Raw genomic sequence first — 23498 nt, forward strand, 5'->3', positions numbered from 1 at the left:
CTGGTGACAGGGGAGGGAGCCTTGCTTCAGTGTTCGTGCTGGGGGGGTGAGCGGGGGGGGACGGGACGGGGACAGACACAACACACAGAAGAGAAATATATATGTGGGGTGTCACCTTAAACACAGCAGCCGGCCTTTCCCCCACACCCTCCAACAGGAAGCGCAACAAGCGCTTCCAAAGCGCCCTAAGTGTGTCCCTCTCGGCTCCCCTCTTCCGCGGCCCACCCAGGAGAAGACTACACTTCCCGGAAACCCTGCGGGTCGGTGCAGCCGGCCTGGCTCGCCCCGCCCCGGCCCTCCCTCTGCCGCTTGGCATCACTGTCACTGTAGTCTTCGCGCGCTCCCCGCTCCCTTCCCCGCACCAGGCCTTCCCGGCAGAGAAGACTACCGTTCCCGAGCGCCCCTGCGGCGCCGCGCCTGCGTCGTTAGCGTGGAAGTGCGAGAGGCCTTTGCGTTGTGGGCAACGGCTAAGGCAGCGAGGAGGCTGTAAGCGGCGGCGCCGGCGCCGGCTTCCGTGTTTGCCGGGGGTGGGAGGGGGCAGGCGGAGGTGGGGGTGAGGGTGAGGAGCGGCGGCGGCGGCGGCGGCAGGGCGCTCGGTGGATGGGCGGTTGGCGGACGGCACCGGTAGCGGCATTTGTCAGGCGCCGGTCGTTAGCCGGGGCGCAGGGGATGAGCCTGTGAGGGCGGAGGAGCGCGGGTGGGGGTGAAGCCCAGCCAGAGCAGAGCGATGTCCCAGCCTCAGCAGCAGCAACAGCCGCCGCCGCCGCCACCGCCGTCTCCTCAGCAGCAGCCGCAGCCGCCGCCTCCGGCCGCTTCCACGAAACGGGACCGGCGCATCTTCTCGGGCACCTGCCCCGATCCCAAATGCCAGGCTCGGCTCTTCTTCCCGGCCCACGGGCCGCAGAGCAGCGGCAGCATCGAGTGCACGGACTGCGGGCAGCGCCACGACCAGCGGCAGCTGCTGGCCGTGGAGGAGGTGACGGACCCCGACCTGGTGCTGCACAACCTGCTGCGAAACGCACTGCTGGGTGTCAGCGGTACTGGCCCGCCCCGCAGGAACACCGAGCTCGTAAAAGTCATGGGCCTCTCCAATTACCACTGCAAGCTCCTGGCCCCCATCCTGGCCCGCTATGGTATGGATAAGCAAACTGGCAAAGCCAAGCTCCTCACGGAAATGAACCAGGGAGACATCTTTGACTGCTCCCTCTTGGGTGACCGCGCCTTCCTCATTGAGCCGGAGCACGTTGAAACCATCGGTTACGGAAAGGACCGCTCTGGCAGCCTCATCTACCTGCATGACACCCTGGAAGACATCAAGAAAGCCAACAACAGCCAGGAGTGCCTCATTCCTGTCCACGTGGATGGAGATGGCCACTGCCTCGTCCATGCGGTCTCGCGGGCGCTTGTTGGCAGGGAACTGTTCTGGCATGCTCTGCGAGAGAATCTAAAGAAGCATTTTGAGGAGAATCTGAGTCACTACAAGGCACTTTTCCATGACTTTATTGATGCAGCTGAGTGGGAGGACATTATCAACGAATGTGACCCTTTGTTTGTTCCTCCCGAAGGTGTACCAATGGGCCTTAGGAATATTCACATCTTTGGTCTAGCCAACGTGCTTCACCGACCTATCATCCTGTTAGACTCATTAAGTGGAATGCGAAGCTCTGGCGATTATTCGGCGACTTTCCTCCCTGGTCTGGTACCCCTAGAAAAATGCATGGGAAAAGATGGCATGTTGAACAAGCCGATCTGCATTGCATGGAGTAGCTCAGGACGTAACCATTATATTCCTCTAGTTGGAATAAAAGGTGCTGCTTTACCTAAACTGCCGAGGAAGCTACTTCCTAAAGCTTGGGGAGTTCCTCAAGACCTCATCAAAAAGTACATCAAGTTAGAGGCGGATGGTGGTTGTGTTATTGGAGGAGACAGAAGTTTGCAAGATAAGTACTTGATGAGGCTTGTTGCTGCAATGGAGGAGGTTTTCATGAGTAAACACGGTATCCATCCCAGTCTTGTAGCTGATGTACATCAGTATTTCTACAGAAGGACTGGTGTAATTGGAGTCCAGCCTGAAGAAGTCACTGCAGCTGCCAAAAAAGCAGTGATGGACAACCGCCTTCACAGGTGCCTCATCTGTGGGGCCCTTTCAGAGCATCATGTTCCTCCAAAGTGGCTGAGCCCTGGGGGAAAACTCTATAACCTGGCAAAAAGTACCCATGGCCAGCTAAGGCCTGACAAAAATTACAGTTTTCCCCTGAACAGTTTGGTGTGTTCTTACAACCCCGCAAAGGACGTGCTGGTACCAGACTATAGCCTGAGTAGTTTGACTGCTTGTAACTGGTGTCATGGTAACTTAGTGCGTCGCGTCAGAGAAGACGGATCTGTTTTGTATTTGGATGGAGACAGAACTAATACTAGGTCTACAGGTGGCAAATGTGGCTGTGGATTCAAGCACTACTGGGAAGGTAAAGAATATGATAATCTCCCTGAAGCTTTTCCTATTACTCTGGAGTGGGGTGGAAGAGTGGTGAGAGAGACAGTCTACTGGTTCCAGTATGAAAGTGACTCGTCTCTGAACAGCAATGTGTATGATGTTGCCATGAAACTTGTTACCAAGCACTTCCCCGGTGAGTTTGGCAGTGAGATTCTTGTTCAGAAAGTTGTCAACACAATATTGCATCAAACTGCCATAAAGAACCCTGATGATTATACCCCTGTAAATATTGATGGTGCTCATGCCCAAAGAGCTAATGATGTGCAGCAAGGACAAGAGTTAGAGTCGCAGCTTCCAACCAAAATTATTTTGACTGGACAGAAGACAAAAACTTTGCACAAGGAGGAGTTGAACATGAGCAAAGCTGAAAGAACTATTCAGCAGAACATTGCAGACCAGGCTTCTGTAATGCAAAAACGGAAAAGTGAGAAATTGAAACAAGAGCATAAAGGCCAAGCTAGGACTGCTTCTCCGGGGGCTGTTCGTGAGGGGCCATCATCTGCACCTGCTACACCAACAAAACCCCCGTATTCTCCAACATCTATAAAAGAAAAGAAAATTCGAATAACCACAAATGACGGGAGGCAGTCAATGCTTACCCTAAAGTGCACTACCACCTTCATGGAACTACAGGAAAGCATAGCGAGAGAATTTAATATTCCTCCATATTTGCAATGTATTCGCTATGGCTTTCCTCCTAAAGAGCTTCTGCCTCCCAAAGAAGGCATGGAAAACGAGCCCGTTCCTTTGCAGCATGGTGACAGAATTGCGATAGAAATCCTGAAAGGTAAGGAGGAAGGCAGGCAGTCTGCTTCAGCACGCTCGGCCCATGCCGTGAAGCATGAAGACGTTGCTGTGACTAGTAAAATCTCATCAAAGGAACTGCAAGAGCAAGTCGATAAGGAGATGTATTCTCTCTGTCTTCTGGCAACACTAATGGGTAAGGCTGACTTCAAGTTATACTTTAAAATTGTGGTTTTAAATAGAAAATAACATTTTACAAACTGTAGTTACGTACTTTTTTTTTCTTTTCTGTAACCATGGAGGTTAGTTCCCTTATTCCTCTATTAGAAGAACATTTAACATGCTGTCAGTGATGTATTGTGACTTTTTAAAATGTATATAAAAGATACTTGTTATTTCTTTGCTATAAAGTCCTCTAAAAATTGCTGTTTAGAAGTTGTTGCATTTCCTCTGCTGTCTGTCTCTCTATTTGTTTTTCCTGTCTGTCATTAGGCACACATCTGATGTGTATGTGTGTGAGCTACATGCTCTCTTTTTCCTACATCTCCCTCAGGTTTCAGGAAATAAATTCAGAGTGGAGGTGAGAAGGGGATGGTGAATGTCTGTCTGCTCATTGGAAGTTTGAGGACCAAATTCTCACCTTTGTAGTAGGATGAAGTCCTGGCATTTCTCCCCACAGGGAGTTGTGTTGGTTTAAGCAAATCAACACAACATTGTCTCCTTAGCTAATCTGCTAATTTTAAGTGAAGATCTGGCCTTTTTAAAGGGCTATGAAAAGTATTATTTCAGAATGTAAGCAGAGGAGAAACAAAGAATCTAAATGCAAATTTGAATCCTGAAGGTGGACATAGGGTTGCAAAGCTATGCTTGTAAATGGTGAGTCATGTAAATCTGACTAACTGTTAATAATTCAAGATGAAAGGACGTTTCTCAGGTACCTGTGGTTTTTATTTTCATTTTTGGACTTAGGAGACTTGGACCTTTGTGTAGTTTCTTCATCAGGTTTCACAGTTCTTGCTGCTTCCTGGTAGGAAGTAGAACAGTAATTATCATGCATTTAGTTCTGTGAACCAGTTGAATAGTAATGTTTACAGGGTTTTTTTGTGGGAGCCTTCTCTTTTGCTGGAGGGATTTGGTGTGGCTAAAGCATGTGATGAAACGAAACAATTACATAATCACAGAGTGGTATGTCAGAAGTTCATCAAGCAGAACTTTGATTCTTTTCCAAGCCTGATTGTTTACTCCCATGTCTCTTGCAAGATAGTGTGCTGAATCACTAGCCATCTCATCACACTGACACTTACACTGCAGTTCCAAAGTGCAGGAAAAGGTTAGATTTAAAAGCTGTCTTAATTTTGAGATGCAGCTTAAAAGAGTGCTTTTCTGTTTTCAGGAAATACTGCTGAAAGTGTAGTTATTGGCTTACAAAAAACTGATGTGCTTTTAAAGCATCTCAGTTACTTCAGCATTAAGGAGTGTAATTTTTTTACAGGTACTTATCCATAAACTGTGAGGTGATCTTGTATTCAAGAATCAATTTTTGTCCTTGACTCGCACTGCTCTTAGATTCTACTTTCGAAGCACAGGTTAGAATAGAATATGCCTCACCCTTCTCTGACTGCATCCATTTTGCATTACTAAGAGAAGTAAAAGTGGCAGCAAATGATAAACCAACCAGTTATAACAACTTATGCAGCTACTAAATGAGATACTATTTTTATATAATCACTTTTCTCATTAGGGCTTCATTTTCCTTTAAAGATACTTGTGGAAAAAACCTAGACAGTTTACTATTTACAATTGTGATTTTTCAATGGGGAAACAAACTCTAAGAAACTTCCTAAGTCCTTACACTTTCTTAGGAGTGTTGGGGTGGCAGTTCCTCAAGGTGGTATATCCAACATTTTTGGGATGAGAAGCCTCAATGTTTCTCAGTGACGTCTCTGTACCACTAAAAACCAGTGCTGCAAAGTTCTGAGAGTCAGCTTATCCTGCGTGCGCTTGCTGTAACTTTGTTCTGCTAAAAACATTCATCTAATGCAGTCAGATTAGAATGTGTAGAAGGGAGATGCTGTTGAAATAGCTTGCTGGGCCAGACACAATTTTCTTTTTCCCCCCCTCCAATGCCCATAGTGAAAGTGTGCCTTCAAACATCTATAACTATTCATTCTGGATATTTAAAAGCTTGTCTTTTGTACAGGGTCTCCTGTAGGCGGACTTGATGCTTCTTTCATATTTCAGTTACTATAATTTTTTTTTCTGGTCTCAGCTAGTTAACTTATTAACATTTTAGATCATGTTCTTTATTTTTTTCTGCATATAATTTAAAAATAAGCCCTGGGAAATTAGATACTGTAATTTCTGGACCACTTAACATATTATGCATGATTTTTTCTAAAGATTTTTTCCTCATTTTTTGTTTAGCTCAAAATACAGAATTCTACAGGAAAATTACTAAAGAAATTGTAATTTTACATTAACGTAGTTAAAACATTATATTTTTAAACAGATTTAATTACACCCATGCAGAAGCACTCTGGATACATGCAAGCCAAGTATGAATCTATTTTGATCTTTTTGTTTTGTGTTGATGAATTCGTCAGTGCACAAGAAATCAAAATAGCCAGGTTTTAAATTAAATGTATTAATTGATACCAGGATTTGCTTGAAATTAAACAGCTTGGTTTTAAGCCAGCTGTAGTTCCCTGTAACCTGTGTTTATCAACTGAGCTTTCAATTTGTTTTGCACTTCTGTGTGTCCTCTCTGCTGTATGAAGTGACGGTCTTGGGCTTCCACTGGCATAGGTTAGTCTGGCCCTGCTCTTTTTCAGCAGTGTCTGAGGCATGCCTGTGGATGGGATAGTCTTCATTTGTTGCCATATTGTAATGTTGTGGGGCTGAGGTCTGGTCTGAGGGAGCGTGTACTGGAGTGGGAACAGTGCGGAGAACATCATCTGTTTGATAAATGTAGTGTCTTGAAGGAGTTTTTAATATAACTAAATGATCGCCCAAATTAACTTGTGACCTATAAACATGTTACTGCCGTGGTAAACAAAACCAAAACAAACAGTAAAACCTAGCTAGCAACAAAAATGTGCAAACCTCAAATATAGTTTAGTTGAATCACACACACTAGTTCCTCTGATCTGGGAAAGTCCAGTTGTAATTGTGGGTTTTTTTGGTGTTCCCATCTGAGATCTCTTTATCAAAACAGCATCTTTAGTTTGTGTTTCTTTCAGTGGGGGATGCTTTTGTTTTGTGAGCCCTGCTCTCCATACTTTTCTGCATGTAGTCCTTGTTAGTGTGGCATAAAAGGCTATCTAAACAGTGATGCTTCTCTTGTGCAGGGCTTGAAAACTCATGCCCAGAGCAAATAGGGAATCTTTCCTTGGAGAATGCTACTAATGTGTAAAACCGGGCTTCTTCTAAAAGCCTGGTGGTTGCCTTGTGGAAGGGAAGGGAGCCCTTCAAGTAAGAATGGACTGCTAGATGCTGTAGTATGGAGCCAGCCCCTGTGTGGCTGCTGGCTGTGGCCACCCCAGGCTTCGACTGCATTCTGTCACTTACCAGTGTAGTGGTTGTTTTGATTCCTGTGGGCAGTATTTAAGCCACCAGGAGGACTTCAGCTTGCTGCTGCTTGGGGGAAAATGAAGAGCCACAGCAGTGATGGTCTGGAGCCATTGTGTATAGGGATGTGTATTTCAAAATGTAAATGATAATAGGGATGAAGGGTAGCAGGGAACACCTTTTGAAATAGGGAGAATATGAGAGGGAATGTTATCACAGTAATCATCCTCACTCTATGCAGCTGTTTGAAGAAGAGGGAGAGTGGTGGCAATAATGGGGAGGAAAAGAGAATGCTCCTTTTATTTATTTATTTTTTAATGGGTCAGTGAGAGCTGGACAGGAGCTTCAAATTTATTAGCAAGTCAGTAGAGAGGAATTATCAGGATAAAGTCAAAAGACAAAATCTCCTTCTTCAGTAGATCATGGAAAGTAAGACAGACAAGTAGTTGGTTTTACTTGGATGTTCTTCCTAGGAAATGAAGGCCGAATCTGTGAGCTCGATGTGCAAATGAATGCAATGAACCAGACCATACGTGGTTCGAGGGAATGCATTTAAAATGAATCAGAGTACGTAGGTCTCCTCTCTTTAAAATGCCTAGAGACAAAACACAATCATGTACTGTACCTTTTATAGAGAATGAGGACTGGAATAACACCTGAAGCGGAGAGGTGAGTGACAGGATCCTTCTGGTGGGGGGACAGGGAGCAGGGGAGTGTACGGAGTCCCGTGCCTGTTGGGGAAGGGAAACAGAGAGTGATTTGAAGGGTTTCAAAGCGTAATGTAGCACATAATGCCACTGTCACGAGAGTGAAACTTTCTCACCTGAGGCGGGTGGGATAAGAGAGTAGCCACAGTTAGCTTGTGGGATATGCAGTAAAGAAATGCAAGGAGGGTTTTAGTTGTGCACTATATTCAGTATGTGGAAGCTACTAAAAATAATGTTTTACTTTTGTTCTTAACAGCAAGCAAAAAAATACTGGCGGGTAGTATTTTACAGCCTCACACATTCCAACTATCCGTATTCCAAGTAGTAAGCACATCCAGTTAACTTTAGTTGATGATTTACATTTTCCAATTTTAATAGAAAATTGAGACACGTGATTATTGAGATTTTGATGCCTAAAGGGTGCAATTTCTATTTAAAGTATATTAGTATGTTCCCTGAATGTTTAATATAAAGCATTTTTTTTCTGAAAATGTATATGTGCAGTAGTTGTTTCTGCATCAGAATGGAATTTCTCAGTACTTTTTGTCTGCACTACTTTGACAGCTACATCACACATCACTTCTCTGAAGCAGGTAAGTGATTAGCAAAATGAGGAAATGGGTGTAGGTAAAAATGCAGATCTGAACTGATTTAGCAGCTGCTGTTAGGTCACTGATATTCTGTCATTGTAATCCAATTTTTCTGTTCTTTATATTCCTTTCCTTACATAGTCTAGGGTTTGGGTTTTTTCCTCTCAGTGGCATTTAAAGTTGTCACATTTCAATGCCATTTTTGGCATCTTTGAAAAATGCCGGTTTCACAGTTGGTATTTTGTTTCTAACTTTCAAGAAAAGCAAGGTATGGACACAGCTTCTACGCAGCTGCCTGTGTGGAAGTTTCTATCTCAGCTACTGTATAAAGTCTGCTGTATGGCAGCTCTGAAATTGAGATCTGATTTTTGAGAAGGTGTAGGGATGTAGAATTGAGGTTTTAATGTGCAAGGGTATGTGCTTGAATTTTGGAAGTGTGTTAGTAATTTCCTAGTTTTATGTGGAAAGCATGGGTAGGAGGGGAATGGAGACTCATGTGTAGGGCCTGGCAAAGAACCAGGAGCTGCAGCTTGGATTAAATGAAATTTGGGAACCTTTGTACTAGAAGATGTAGGAGATTTGACTGCAGACTGTGGTATGTTTTCCTTAATGGCCTGGGCTCCTGTTCTGTAAATTTGCAATAAAAATTCAAATTCTTAATTGCATAGAAGAGAGTGAGGATTTAGCTTTTAATTCAAGGAGTTACATTTTCAGCCATTGTCTATAATGTTAAAATACAACTGCTTAATTCTAATGACTGTATTTGATTTTTACAGGAGAAGATGTTTGGTCTTATGCAAAGGGGCTTCCTCAATTGTTTCAGCAAGGTGGAGTATTCTACAGCATAATGAAGAAAACCACAGGTATTTTGGTTTTGTTTTTATCCCTTCCTTCCTCTGTTTTCAAATCTTTAAAATTGTAAATCGGTATTGAGTCACTTGTAAGCATAAGTACATTTTTATTGCCATGGTACGTTTTCATTTTCATAATATCGTAGGACTCCTTATGCTCCCTCAGAGAGCCTATGACTAGGGAATCTAAGACTAGTTCATTCAGCTTAAATCTCTTCTTTTCTGAAATTTTCTCTGTGACCACAGATCTCCATTGAAACTTCCTGAGTTGTACAAACAACTTCAATAAGTCAACTTATTTTTATTTTTTTCCCCTGGAAAGATCAAACAAAGAGAAGATCATAGGACCTATTCCTGTTATACTGTAAAACACACACTGGATAAACAGTTCATCATTCTAGTGTGCTTCTTAGTAGACATTTTATACAGGGGTACTGCATGTTTTACATTTAAATTGTTGGTTAAATTTGTCTTTCATATTCCTAAGATTGTTGTTCAAAAGCAAAGCTATCCATCCCCTTCTTGCGTTGATAAATGTCGCAACTTGGACTACGTGCAGAATAACTGAGCAAGCAGTTAGAGTATATTTGATTTTGGATGGCTTTACAAATTCTACCTACAAAGAATATCATCTGTTTCTTTAGAGAAGAAAGTACTATTCAGTTATTTTCTCTCATTTAAAGTTTATTTTCTTATTGAAGTCTTTGTATTCATAGTTTAGCTCTTGAGGTTTCATCTATACATAATAATTCCTTTGCTGCTTTCTTACTGTTTGATTTCTTCTTAGGAAGCTTTATTAACCTTTAAGTTAATCTTGATTATTTCTGGAAACAGATATTTTGCCACGTAATTAGATTAGATGTTAGAAAGAAATTCTTTACTGTTAGCGTGGTGAGGTACCGGAACAGGTTACCCAAAGAGGTTGTGGATGCCCCATCCCTGGAAGTGTTTAAGACCAGGTTGGATGAGGCTTTGGGCAATGTGGTCTAGTTGAGGGTGACCCTGCCCACAGCACGGGGGTTGGAACTAGATGATCTTTAAGGTCCCTTCCAACCCAAACCATTCTATGATTCTATGAATTTTTGTTCTGTTTCCAGTAATTAAAACGTGTGGTATACTCAATGCCCATAGCCTGGGTAATAGAATTCGCATGCAACTGTCTTACAGTAGATCTGTTTCCTTTTAGTTTTCTTTCTTTTACTACGCTTGTACAGCAAAGACTGCTGTATTGTTTGTGGCAAGTGAGTTAGCTTAAAGAGTGCCTGACGCGAAGGACATTTTGGACTGATTAATGACTAGCCAGAGTTGAGAACCTGAAATGAATCCAAGGGATTTTAACCCAGCGGGTCATTAACTCACAGAAAATGCCTGAACTAAAAGTCAATTTTACCAGTAAGAACTAAGATTGTGGGAGATGATATTCTGTATTTGAACATTATTGCATTTCTGTGTGTGCAGGTATTTTACACTGCCTTGGTGGGTAGAATTACTATTTCAGTATTAACATACTTGTGTGATTTTAACATTTTATGAACTACTAAATTTCCACATTAAACAATTACAGTGTGCAACAGTCTATTTTTTTAACTAAAATATTACAAATAGGTAGGGAGCTTCTTTAAGGGAATGTAATAATGCAGCTAGTATACTGGACATTTGGAACAAAGCTTTCTATCAAGTGTAGGTACTGTTAATCAATTGAAATTTGATTTGGTAGATCTTGTTTAAGGTCTTGTTTTGAGATTTCAGGATTGTAATTTCAGAGGCAGTTTTGGTCTATCATAGCAGCTGTTACAGCGCTCTCTTTTGCAAATGAAGGTTGAGCTGGTAGATTCTGTAGTTAAAATATTCTCTTCAGACTAAGTTAGACGCATAAGTGTTTGGGGTTAAATTTTGTTCTCTGTGTGTTATGGCTGTTTGATTATTGGTTCCCATGGATATGTAAAGAAAGGAGCTACGTGTCTGAAGTTCTCGAAATAAAATCTCATCTGTAGATTCTGTGCAACAGCAAAAGTGTCTGAATCAGCAGCTGTGGAGGATGAGTGAGATTGATCAGTTGGTTCATCAGTATAAACACAGTTTAAGAATGTTTCAGATCATTCGAATGACATTTTTCATTGATGCCCAGAATACTTGTTTTGACTGCGTTGTATTTGATAACACAGAAATAGGATTTGCTTGTTGTGTTTCTTCCCTTCTGCATAATTGCTGTTGTTTTCTTCAAGAATTCTAAGAGAATATGAGGAAAAATCCCATTAATTTAGCCATTCTTGGCACTTTTTTTAAAGTGGGTTTTTTATTGTAGCTCTCCTTGCATAGCTGGTAGAACTGGAGAGAGTTGTTGTAGCCAAGTTTTCGTCTGCAGATAGCTTTTTAACTCACAGAGAGCCATCGCCATGAATAAGTGATACCTTACTGCTTTTACTACAACCTGTGTGAGACCAAGTAGAAAGAGTTATTTTGTATTTTATGATGATAAACTGGAAAAACCAAATGTTGCCCATTTTTGACACAGAGCAGCCTCAGAACTTAAATTTGTCTAGTGAGCTCTCAATTTTAGCAGATCAGTCAAATCATAAGTGGGACAATGAAACAAACAGCAGATCAAAAATATTATGCCTCAGGCTTGTTTTGTAAAGGTTAACAGTTAGAATCTCCAGGACTACTAAACACAGTGAGCTTGAAACACTTGTGTTTATCTAGCAACACTTCCTCTCTGAGAAGATGACAAATAGAAAATTTGAAATTCCTCAGGCTTTACAGCAGTGGTACACCCTGAAATGCTACTGCAATTCCAACTAGTATGGAAGTGGTCTTAAACAGTGCTTCTCCAGATAGGCAGTGATTTGAAATGTGCTCTTTGGCACTTTTCTGGGGTTTGTTTGGTTTGGTTGCTTGGTTTTGTGTGGTTTTGTGGTGGGGGGGGTGGTGGTGTTAGTGATGGGGTTTGGCTTGCTTTGCGTTACTGCAAACATAAACTAGTTCTATAACTTCTGTTGTATTAGAACTTCAAGTCCCAGCAAGGTGGTTATTTTATCTAGTAATACTACGGTCCTGTCTCTTCATTAGAATCACCATAGATGGCAGCAGCATCTTAGGGGTATACTGTGATTGCTATCATATGGCATAAAAGCCTAAATTGTTTTTCTTACACAGTAGTAAGTTTCAGTGTGTTTGGTTTTACATGCTTGATGCAATAGGTTTAAATACAATAGTTACTGTGTATTCGGAGCACGCCTTAAAATATGTTAGCACTTTGAATAACTTTTTCTATCTTTATAGGTTTGGCTGATGGCAAGCACTGTACTTTTCCACATCTGCCTGGTAAAAACTTTGTGTACAATGCAGCAGAAGACAGATTAGAGCTGTGTGTGGATGCTGCCGGGCACTTTCCTATTGGTCCTGACGTTGAAGAGTTGGTTAAAGAGGCCTTAAGTCAAGTGCGAGCGGAAGCTGCTTCAAGAAGCAGGGAAGCAAGTCCTTCACACGGAATGCTGAAGCTGGGTAGTGGTGGAGTAGTGAAAAAGAAATCTGAACAACTACCTAACATAACTGCGTTTCAAGGAAAGGGCCATTCCCTAGGAACTGCATCTAGTAGTCAACAACATGATCAAAGAGCCAGGGAAACACCACTTTTAAGAAAGCATAGTACAGAAACGGACTTCAGTCCTTCTGCTAAAATTGAGCCTTCTGTATTCACAGCTGCTTCTGGTAACAGTGAGCTTATCCGAATTGCTCCGGGAGTTGTGACAATGAGAGACAGCAGGCAGCTTGACCCCACTTTGATTGAGGCACAGAGAAAAAAGTTGCAGGAAATGGTCTCTTCTATTCAGGCTTCAATGGATAGACATTTGCGGGATCAGAATACAGAGCAGTCAGCATCAGTTGATCTATCTCAAAGAAAAGTAGAGGCAGTGAGTTCAACTTCAGCTGATAAACCTGGGAGCTTTCAGGCTGGCTTACCCGAATCCTTTTCTGCAGCAGGTGGTACTGAACACTTGAATACTGAATCAACTGATGGTAACATGGTGAATTCTGTGGGAACAACATTCCCTGCGAGGTCTAAAGCACAAAAGGGAAGTTCTGTTGAGGAGCTTGAGGAGATGGATAGTCAAGATGCAGAAATCACTAATGCAACTGAGCCAATGGATCATTCTTGATAGGTTAAAATCTACCAAGAGTAGAAAAAATTACTGTTCAAATGTAATGTTTATTGGCTGGGCCACACAAAGTGATTAGTTATTAAATCTTGTATGTATGTCAAAGATTATATCATCTTATTCAGTGCATGATAAGCGTGTGATTGGCAATAGCTTTCAATATTACCATACTGCTGCCCAGGCTGGCTCTGTTACCTGTAAATTAGTTATTAGGAAATGCACTGAGATGAATATCTGCTGTAAATGTGGGTTCTTGAAAATTCTTTGTAATTTTTAATTCCTTAAGTCTTAAAATTTAAGCCCACGCAAGGTTCTTACCATTAAGGTTACTGAAAAGGCTAGAACAGCCAAAACTAGAAATGTGACAAAGTTAATCCTGTCCCAGGTACTTAATTACACTAAAAATACACTATCAACATGAATTATACATAAATTTCAAAAAGCAACTGAAACTAAACTTCTGCTAAATTTGATAATGCAGCATATACAGTACTTCAATTACATTGTGCTGGCACTTCCTCCGATTTAAAAGCTTTTTCATTCATACAGCTGTATACGCTTGTCAGAAATCTTGGAATACGTGTAACTTTAGTAAAATCTAATTTCTGCATATTGTCAGTTTAAGCAAGTTAGAAAAAAGGCTACTTAGCGTATGATGAAGGTAATGTGGTGTGGTTATGCGTGGCTGGCTGAGCCAACACAACCATTTTGGTGCTCTCTTAGTAAGTGATAGCATGTTTTTATTTCCTTCCAAACACCGAGCTGGTCAGATGTTGTGCAACTTTTAATACAACTACAGGAGAGAAGTTGGCAATTGCAAGAAACAACAAATGTTCGATGGCAAATCCATTTCTTTTAAAAGACTTTGATTACTAGCATTGGTTAGTAATGGTGAAAATTAAATAACAGCTGTCCTTTTCAGAGCAAATTAAAAATTTATGGGAAGGAAATGACTCTCTAACATACATTATCCTAAAGTGTTCAGTGATAATTGAGCTTTTGGAAGCTCACTGCTTACTCCATGGAAACAAGGAATACATGCTGTTTCAGTGTCTATAAAGACTACCCACCTCTATTAGCCTCACTTCAGTTTGTGATGCAGATTTCCCTGCATCAGCGCTAATATAGCTGGTATCCACTTAAGTAGCATGTTCATCAGACCTGCAGTGCTAGTTTTTTAAGAAGCAGCCGTTGTGCTTGCTCCCTAAGGATGGAACGCATACCTGATACTGCACTTTGCTTCCTATCTTCATAGTCATATTTAAGTGCACTATTGTTGCTTCCTCTAATGGTAAAATAACATTGAATGGATAAAAGATGTTAATACAGCTTCAAAGGAATTAAGAGCATTTAAATATTGAAGTCTGTGTTTGTGCACGTGTGGGTTTTTACCAGTTCACAAATGTTGTTTGTATTGTATATGTTTGTATTCAGAAAAGTCTCCTCACTTTTTACATTTCTAATCACTTAAACAGTTCTAAGCATTAGTATGATAAAATGTCCCATGAGGGAGGATTTATTTTTGTATGTAAAAATTAACTGAAGCAAGTCACTTAAAGAATAGCCCCCATTTTGTCAAAGTACATTAAACATAGAGGGAATAAATATTTTATGATTTAGTACACTACTTATAGGTAAAAAAAATAAGAATCACCTTTTCACAAATGAATGGAAAAAATTTAAGATTTCAAGTTGCTAACCTGTAAGTTGGCAATTTGGAAGCTTTGAATGTATGAAGTAATTTGGCTCACCAGAACTGGCCTTGCTGATGCACTGATTAACTGGCAGGGCTTATTCAATGAGAAACAGGATGCACATGCAGCAGCTGGAAGCCTGCCATGACTTCTGAAAACATTTAGTCTCCCATGAATCAGTCTAGCTGTCTGAAGGCTGCTTCGCTATAGAAAATGTTGAGTAGAGGCTTGTGCTTTGTCACAGTGCGAGGTTTAGAAAAGTATAGCAGTGGCATGTTCCTAGGAAGGAGTTTAGGTCAGGCTAAGGGGTAAGAATCTTCTGGATCTTCTGCATTTTAGACAAAGTAACTATCACTTAGACATTTTTAACCTTTTCTTTAGTAAAAGAAGTCTTCCTCGGCTGAAAAAAAATATGGGCGAGGTATATGAGAGATTTTTAAGTTTGAAATAAATTGGAATATTTATTGCACCTCATCCTTATTTCAAGGGAGGATGCTTACTTCTTTCATGCCTTTCTGGTAAGTTTGGGTGCCTTTTACTGTGTAAAGAGGAAGGCTTGGTTTAATTTTGACACACTTCCCATTTCAGCAGTAATTTGACATTTTCCTTCTTGTCTAAATAGACACAGATAACAGCTCGGGTTGACTCACCCTTAGTGTCATCTCAGGTCCACTCAAGTCATGTAGATCAGAACTCTCCAGTTCCTAAACCAAAATGGTCTCAAAAAGGAATGGTAGCATGGTGTCAAAATCATAAGATGCGCTGATGTGAATTCGTCTGATGTGAAGCAGGATTGTGCATATTTCTTTGCAGTGTTCTTATTTCACGTAGCTTTCTCATGCATTTAAATATCAGTGTTTTTGAGAAAGATGGCTTTTGCTACTCTCAAGTGAAGCTAAACTTCATCTACGTGCTGGTGAGATGTGTAACTGTACAGGAGAAGTGAAATAAAGAACACTGAAGTGTAAGTTTGAATAGATGTTTCATTTGATTGCTAGCAGTGGGTGCAAATGTCATTTGAGGCAAATCTGTGTGCCTGTCTTGGGAGCGCCCATGTGCTCGTTAGATGTCCCTGTTAAGGGTCAGGTAAATGGTGGCGGGGTACAAGGGCAGGGAAGACGTTGACTTGATGTGGATGTGAAGCCATGGCAATAGGACTTCTCCAAATGGCGTGAAGAGTGTCCTTTTCTCAAAAAAAATTCCCAACTTCTTGGTACTGAATTGCCTGCAGGCAGAGGCTGTGGTTCTAAATTCTTTTTGAGTACCTGCCTTGATTACTTTCTTGTCTAGGGGCCAACCACCGTCTACACAGTGTCTCATGGCAAAGAAGACTTAAATTGTTTGAAAATCGTAAACTTTACTATGGCTTAGTATGTATAACCGAAATGAAAGATGATTACTGAAAATACAGGCCCAGTACAAAAAGAAAAAAGAGAATGAACTAGATTGCTTATGAGCATAAGGGAAACCTCAGTCAGTTTTCCAGGCAAATGCAAGATTTTTGCTATTCAAATGGCTGGCTGCTTAGTAAGGTTGACTTTTAGATACGGCTGTTTGTGAGTTGTTTGCATTTCAGCGAGGGAGAATAAATAGCAGCTTTTCAAATGAAATCCTATAAATACATTTGGGGTGTCTTCACTGTTACTGTCACAGAGCAGCAATGTATATTGCTGGTTTTGTGAATCCCACGTAGTTTACTAGTCTTCTCATAGATACAAAATGTGAACAGGATGTTGCCTCCAACAGAACGCTCTAGCAGCAGTGTCACGGAGGCTCAGTGCCGCAAGGTTGTATGCTAACATCCCTGTACAACAGGCATACTTGCAAGACCAAAATGCTTAATTTACAATCTTTCAAAAAGTTGAACCTATTGTCACTGTCACAAGGTTAGCAGAGTCGCTTGCTACTTTTTCAATGCGCTGAAAATGTGAGGTAATAAGATTCATAGTATGCTTACAGCTGGGAGAGCGATGCTCCGTCTGAAACGTATGAAAAATGAATGATATAAGAAGATGCCACTGTTATCCCTGCATTTGTTTGGCTCCCATTTTCAAATAGCAGAATCTACATGCTTTTGTGAAGTACTAATAATATGAAGTTGATCCTTCTGTTAAAAAAACCAACCACCACCACGACCAGTAAGTGGTTTCTTTGTTTTGCTTGTGGGTATCAGTTTAGCTTCTTAAAATTGAAGAAGTTGCTTAAGACCTTTAGAATGCAGGATTCCCTCTGAGCCCTTACGCCTGCGGTTGAGCAATAAAAAGATTGACACAAGAGTGGTATTTTCAGAATTACTTTATGTTTAATGAGGATTATTGACAAGAAAAGAATGAGTGCACTTTTAGGAGGGAATGCTATTTAAAATGTATAAATAAGAATTAAAATAGTGTATATATTTAGAAAACAAATCTTTTTAAACATTAAGTGCTTTACATGTTGAATTAAAAATAAATTAGCATAGAAACTATACCATCTTCACAGTACTGGCTGTTATCCAGCACAGTTTGGTTTGTTTTATTTGTGATTGCTGTACTAATTATATTTGATTTTTTTATCTGTAATGTAACAATAGTGTATTATAACAGTATATAGTGTACTATACTACACTTCACTGTACAGTATTTGGAATTTTCTTTGATTGCTATATTAAAACTGTAAGTTAAAACATCTGCATTGGTTTTATAAGGTGCAACTTTTATCGAGCCTTTCACATATTAGCCTGTTTAATTAACACTGATTTGGCTACAAAATAAAAGACTTGTGATTATATTAGCTTCCGCATTCTACATATAAATTGCATTATACTTGCATACATGAACACTAGTACAGAAGTTGAAAAACTGGTACAAATCTTAGAAGAGCAAATTCTGCTGTCAGCCATTTTGCTTTAGTTACGTTTCTGTTTAAAAGAAACTTTTTTGAAAGAAAAACTCTTTATGGAAAAGTTGGGGTTTTTTTAACCTCATACCTGTTACGAATATTTCATTAAACACATAGGACCTTGGAATTTGAGAGATTTTTAAAACAGGTTTGTATATATCTGAGACCAAAATCTGAGATCTCAATCTTTTTTCAAAGTTGTCACCAAGAAGGTGTAGAAAACGGCTGACAAAGTCATACGTGACATTTAAGATATCTGGCAGTCTGTAGTTTGAAACATTGGTCAAAATGTATCTCAAAGCAAAATTTTAATGTATGCATGTAATATGCAAGTATGAATAGTATCATTTGGAAGAACTAGGCTTTTGAAAATTTGGCAATACTCAAAGATGAACATTGACAACTACTGAAATTATATCTCTGCTTTTTCCACCAGCTACACATGGTACTTTGTTTCAAAAATGGGCTGTAATCATAACTTTTGAGGCTAAAAAGAAGTCATAAAACCCATCTGCAAAACTCTGTTACTTATTCCTGTATTTATTGAAAGACTTTAATTCAAAGTGTGCTAGCATTAAAGCATTCTTTAAAATGATGGGTGTAAATATACGGAGTTAATTTTGATTGCATGTCATATCATGAAGAATTGAAAATTATCCTTTGCAAGATTTGTATTTCAAAGGCTTAAATGCTTAATGCTAAGCTAGAAATTAACTCGTCTTTATTAATGCAGTGTTTATACCCAGTACTGAATCTATGAAGCAACCAAGTTAAGAGTGCTTTCAAAGTGTTTTCATTTTTCTTCAACCATTAATTGTACAGCCTTAATATCTATCTATTTTTTTTATTTTAGATTTGAGTCGTTGGGGTGTTTTGTGGTTTTGTTTTGTGGGGTTTTTTTTTCCTCCTTAGGTATGTTCATAGCAAACCTGTCCTAACACCCCTGCAAACCCCCAGCTTCCTGCCAGAACAATGCCCCTCACAACATAATTTTCTCCCTAGGATCAGGGTGAGAGTGAACCTTGAAAGTTCATCAGCATGTGTAGTGAGTTGTGGATGGTGCTTTTTGGTATCGTGAAGAGTCAGTTCAAACACTGATAGTGACTGCAAAAGTTAATCGAAACTGTGTCACTTTGCTTGATGTGGAGTTTATTTTATTGAGGCTTTGCTGTATGTTGGCTTCTACTGATTGGTGATGTTTTGAGTATTTACTACTTAATGATAGATGAAAAAAGTAGTAGTGTTTGGATCCATAGTAGACTTGATGGCCAAGCTGACATTACAGAAACCCGGTTGCCACAACTGATTTGAAATGGGTTATTCTGAATTCCTGAAATTGCTGTATACTGGGTCATTCTAAACATTTATTAATATCGTCAAAGGCATTAGGTTTCGGTGTAAGCATGACCCCTGTTGCAGTAATTTGCACACACTTTAAGAGGCTTTAGAAAAGACTGTTATTCTCTGTTCTGTTAATGAAAGGCATTGATTTGATGATTATGAGATAGCTGCACAGACTTGTATTTGGACTTCAGCCACCTCTGTGTTTTGTTTTTTTTTTTTTAAATTACTACCTAATTTTGTTTTCTGCTGGAAATAGTACTTCTAGTGGCTTGTCTTGCTGGTAGCAAATCTAATTTCACTTCTAAAGTGATCCTGTAGATCTGGACTGGGTCTGTGCTGCTTGGAAACTTGTGTTCAGTAAGTGAAAAATAGAAAGAAAGATGGCAGGTGGAAGGAAGTTACCAGAAATGAGAAGAAGGTTTAGAAGGTGCTGTGGTTCTCACTAGCCAATAGTCTGTGGAGTCTGGCTGCGTGCAATGCACGGTAATTTTTATAAACCTTTAAGGCATGGTTCAAGCAACTTCTTTCAGAATCAGAAAACTCAATTTTACAGGCTATTTATCAACTCTGTATACAAGATTTTCTTTAAAACAAAGCTTCTTTCAGATTGTCACGTTGCTGTAGAACTGTAACGAGATACTTGCCAGACACTACCTCTAATCCTAACCTCTCTCTTCTTTCCCACGTGCATTTGTGCCGACTCTGCAAATCCTAAAGAGGTCTCTTCTGATGTTGGGCTGGCTTTCCTGTTGCTTTTCATCTGCCATTTGGACTTATATACTGAACCATTTTTATCACAGACGGTTTTGTAAGCTTATTGTCCTCTGTTTATACGGCTGCTCTTAGAGACAGTAAGAGGCAATAGATAAATGATCCAATTTCACACAAATTAGACTGATAGAAATGAAAACCTTGTTTGACTTCCTCCAAGGTTTGTATGTATGGGACAGAAAGGGATGAAGAGAGCAGAGGGCTTGTGGGTATATTCAGGAGAGGGAAGAAGATATGCGAGGATTTATCAATGACTCTAAAAATCACCTAGTAGTTTTTGTAGGGCAACCATGTTTTGTGTTGTTCCACCTCCAGGCTGATGAGCTTTAGAAGCTGCAGTGGCTCACTCTAAATCTGGGGATTTCTCTTTCTTTTCTCCTAGGAGCTAAATCTGCCAAATACATACTTTTCCACCCAGTGGGAGAGAAGGGATGACACCTCACCAATTGTTGCTGCATGATGGTGTTGAGTTTGTGGCGGCAAGGAAGAAGCCAAAACACACAGAAAAGGCAAGGGCCTAACTTAAAATTAATTCGTATTCCTAACTATTTGTATGTTCAAATCTGCTCAAGTATTGCTCAGTACACACCCAAGTCCTACACCTGAACATTGCACATACAAAAATACTACTTTTTCCCCCAATATGTCTGTCTGAAAATAAATTCCTTCTTGGCTTCTGAAGACAGATGCTGGAAATAGCAGTTATTTTTGCAGACAGCAGGAGGGACGCAGGAAATAAGGGTCAAGAGTACCTGCTTCCTTTTGCTTTCAAAATAAGAAAATTCAAGGCTTGATACAGTGGAAGAAACTAAACACCAGTATTTATTTCTTTGCTTCCTCTGTTTCTCCTAACCATAACTTTTTTACCCTGCCATATTCACTAACATTTTTATTTTCTTCCCTGCATTTGAAGTAAGCTGAGCTCGTCCGTTCCCTTCTTAGTTTGGAAACTATGAACTATCTCAGGTCTCTAGTAATGCAGCAGCCCCCAAATTCCCAGTTATCTATTGTCTACTCTGAAAGTTGTGTTTTTTATTTAATATTTTGGATCTTTCCAACCCTAACCCTGAGGTTCTACATCTGAAACTCTCGTACACTCGCGTCCTTGCACAAACTCAAAAAATACATTTGTGGTAAGTAAGGACTTTCACGGACACTCACCGCTGACTGCAGAAGTGGAGCCAGGATGGAGGTGTGCAGTCTTTTGCATCTGTAAGCGCTCTCCGCTCTCTCTCCTCCTGCTGGAATTCTGCAGGGCATGGGAGCAATGCTGCCTTGGAAAAAGAGGTAAACTGGAGTTGTGCGAGCAGCAGAGGCCAGCGTCTCTGGCATTGCTGGTTGTGATATTGTAAGATTTGTCTCTGTGACTCCTGTTACTGTGGTCAGTGTTAGGAGTGGAAAGGAGAGAGTCTCGTCGCTAGTTTTTATAAAGTGCTTTGTATTTTGGGGGTAGACAGTCAAGCCAGTGCTTTCCATTTATCACCAGGATACTATCGAATTAGGCTGCTTGAATCTAGCTCAGGCGGCTCCTGGGACACTGTTACTGCTGCCTGAGTACCGCTTACCCACCCAATGTTTGGTTGGCTCAGTCTAGCTCCGACTGCTTTACAAAGCCCTTGTGTTAGGAGTAACTGTTTACTCCTGGGGTTGGCAAAATGTAAGGATTAAGTTGACTTCTCTTGCATTCGTAGGGATAACTTTCTAGGGCATAATTCCAAAACAGCATGGGAAAATGTGTACTGCTAATATGTGATTACAGGTGACTTCCAAACGAACTCTTCAGTCTCCAAAGTTGTATGTATGTTTGTGAAAGGAGTAAATCCTTTTTTAAAACATTTGCATGGCTGACTAGAGCTAGTAAAATTATCCCTCCCTGATTTCCAAAATAAACAAGCGGCGTTTGAGAAATTAGTAAAGCCTGTTAAGTGAAATTAATATTATAATCTAATCTTGCAGCAGTATCACTATTATTTATTGGGAGAGTTGAAAGCCAGATCATAGGTAATGTCTGAGTGTAAATTTGGGAATGTTCCCCCCCCCCCCTTTAATTCCAGGCTGTTCCACTTTTAACTCTTAAAAAGTAATCTGTTTGCCTATGTAGTACCCCATATAAATTAACACCCATGCCATTGAAACCAGAGGTGAAGTGGTTGCCAATCAGAAATTTGTCTCTTTGAAGAAGCGCTATCAGTGTCACAGCCACTGTACGTGCATAAGCAGGTGAGACAAAGCTGAGGACTTGGTTTCTAAGTGACAGCGTCCATCAGAGCTGTGCACTGACGCTGTTTCCTCACGCCGCGCAAGAGACTGTGAGCTCAGCATGACCTGAGTTTCTTCTCAAGCCAATGCCAGCTGAGAGTTGCCAGAAGCAGGGATACGAAACAGCTCATGAGATCTGAAATATAATCTTATCCCTGAGAATTACAATTATTCTACAGTAACTAATTTGTTCGTGTACGTGCCTGAGTGGATGCTAGTGTAGGTCCCTGGCAGGGCTATATCCCTGGAGCTGCTTTATTGATCTTCTGAACTTGGGAACCGCGGTTGGTTTTTTTCAGTCCAAGGCTTGATCCAAAGGCCACCTCAGAATTCTTTGAGTAGTCATACAGCCTCCTTGAGAAGTTGATATAGGCTGCTTTGGGAATGTGCAAGAGGATGGTTTTTTGTGCACAATTGTCATGGAGGTGACATCCCTGGTGGGATGGGGAGGAAAATCAGAAGAAAAAGGTAAAACTCATGAGTTGGGATAAGGACAGTTTACTAGGACAGCAAAGGAAGAGGAAAATAAAACCAACAGTACTTAGAATATACCAAGTAGGTGATACACAATGCAATTTGCTCACCACCTGGCCAGCTTCCCCCATGTGCTGAGCATAATGTCATGGTATGGAATACACCTTTGGCTAGTTTGGGTCACCTGTCCTGGCTGTGTCCCCTCCCAGCTTCTTGTGAAAATTAACTCTGTCCCAGCTGAAAACCAGGACATTATCCAGTCCTTATTCTATACCATCCACATCATGCCAAGATCCTACACTTTTCAATTAATCACCACCGCTTTTCCTGTCTTTGAGATATATATATATATATTTAGATATATATATTTTTATATATATGCAGATATCATCCCCTTAGGCTATGGGCCACCCCACTGAAACGTCCATTGAGTTAATTTAATCCATGACTTTGGGCTCCATCTGTCATAATAGTCTTTCAGGGCACGGGAGATGGTGTGTGCTGTTGGATTGTTGCGTGCTGCATCCAGAGCTTGTGGCTGGTGTATCTGGCACAGCCTGTGCCCATGGTCTGTGGGCTGAAGATATCAATTCTCATGAAGTTGCTGGGTGCCAGTTGCTAAAGCCAGTTCTAGTTCCATCATTGCTGCATTTTGCTCAGTTTCTTCAAAGTTCATCCTTCATTAATTTGGATGATTTTTACTGTAATAGCATTGATATAGCATATAGCAATTGTAGTAGTTTTAACACACAGTGGTTGTTTAGCAATCAACATAATACAATTTAATTCATTGGCTATTCTCAACCAAAATCAAATCACCTTGAGGTTCACATTGGACTTCCCCATCCCCATCAAGTGCACCCATGGATAGGTTTGCCTTTGCCTGAAACAGGGCTAACCCAGACTGTCTTCCCCAACATATTCTTCATGTGTGCTATGGGGACTTTATCCCCTTCTACAGTA

General features: G+C 40.7%; 1 protein-coding gene across 1 annotated transcript; it reads left to right on the forward strand.

Moving 5' to 3' along the window:
- The first annotated feature begins 548 nt into the window (after nucleotides 1-548).
- VCPIP1 (valosin containing protein interacting protein 1) lies at nucleotides 549-17476 on the forward strand. Its single transcript, XM_054815749.1, has 3 exons — nucleotides 549-3434; nucleotides 8879-8965; nucleotides 12236-17476. The coding sequence occupies exons 1-3, from the start codon at nucleotides 728-730 to the stop codon at nucleotides 13111-13113; spliced, it is 3672 nt and encodes a 1223-aa protein (XP_054671724.1). The 5' UTR covers nucleotides 549-727; the 3' UTR covers nucleotides 13114-17476.
- Nucleotides 17477-23498: the final 6022 nt, after the last annotated feature.

The sequence above is a fragment of the Grus americana genome, chromosome 2 (assembly GCF_028858705.1).
Source record: "Grus americana isolate bGruAme1 chromosome 2, bGruAme1.mat, whole genome shotgun sequence".
NCBI lineage: Eukaryota > Metazoa > Chordata > Aves > Gruiformes > Gruidae > Grus > Grus americana.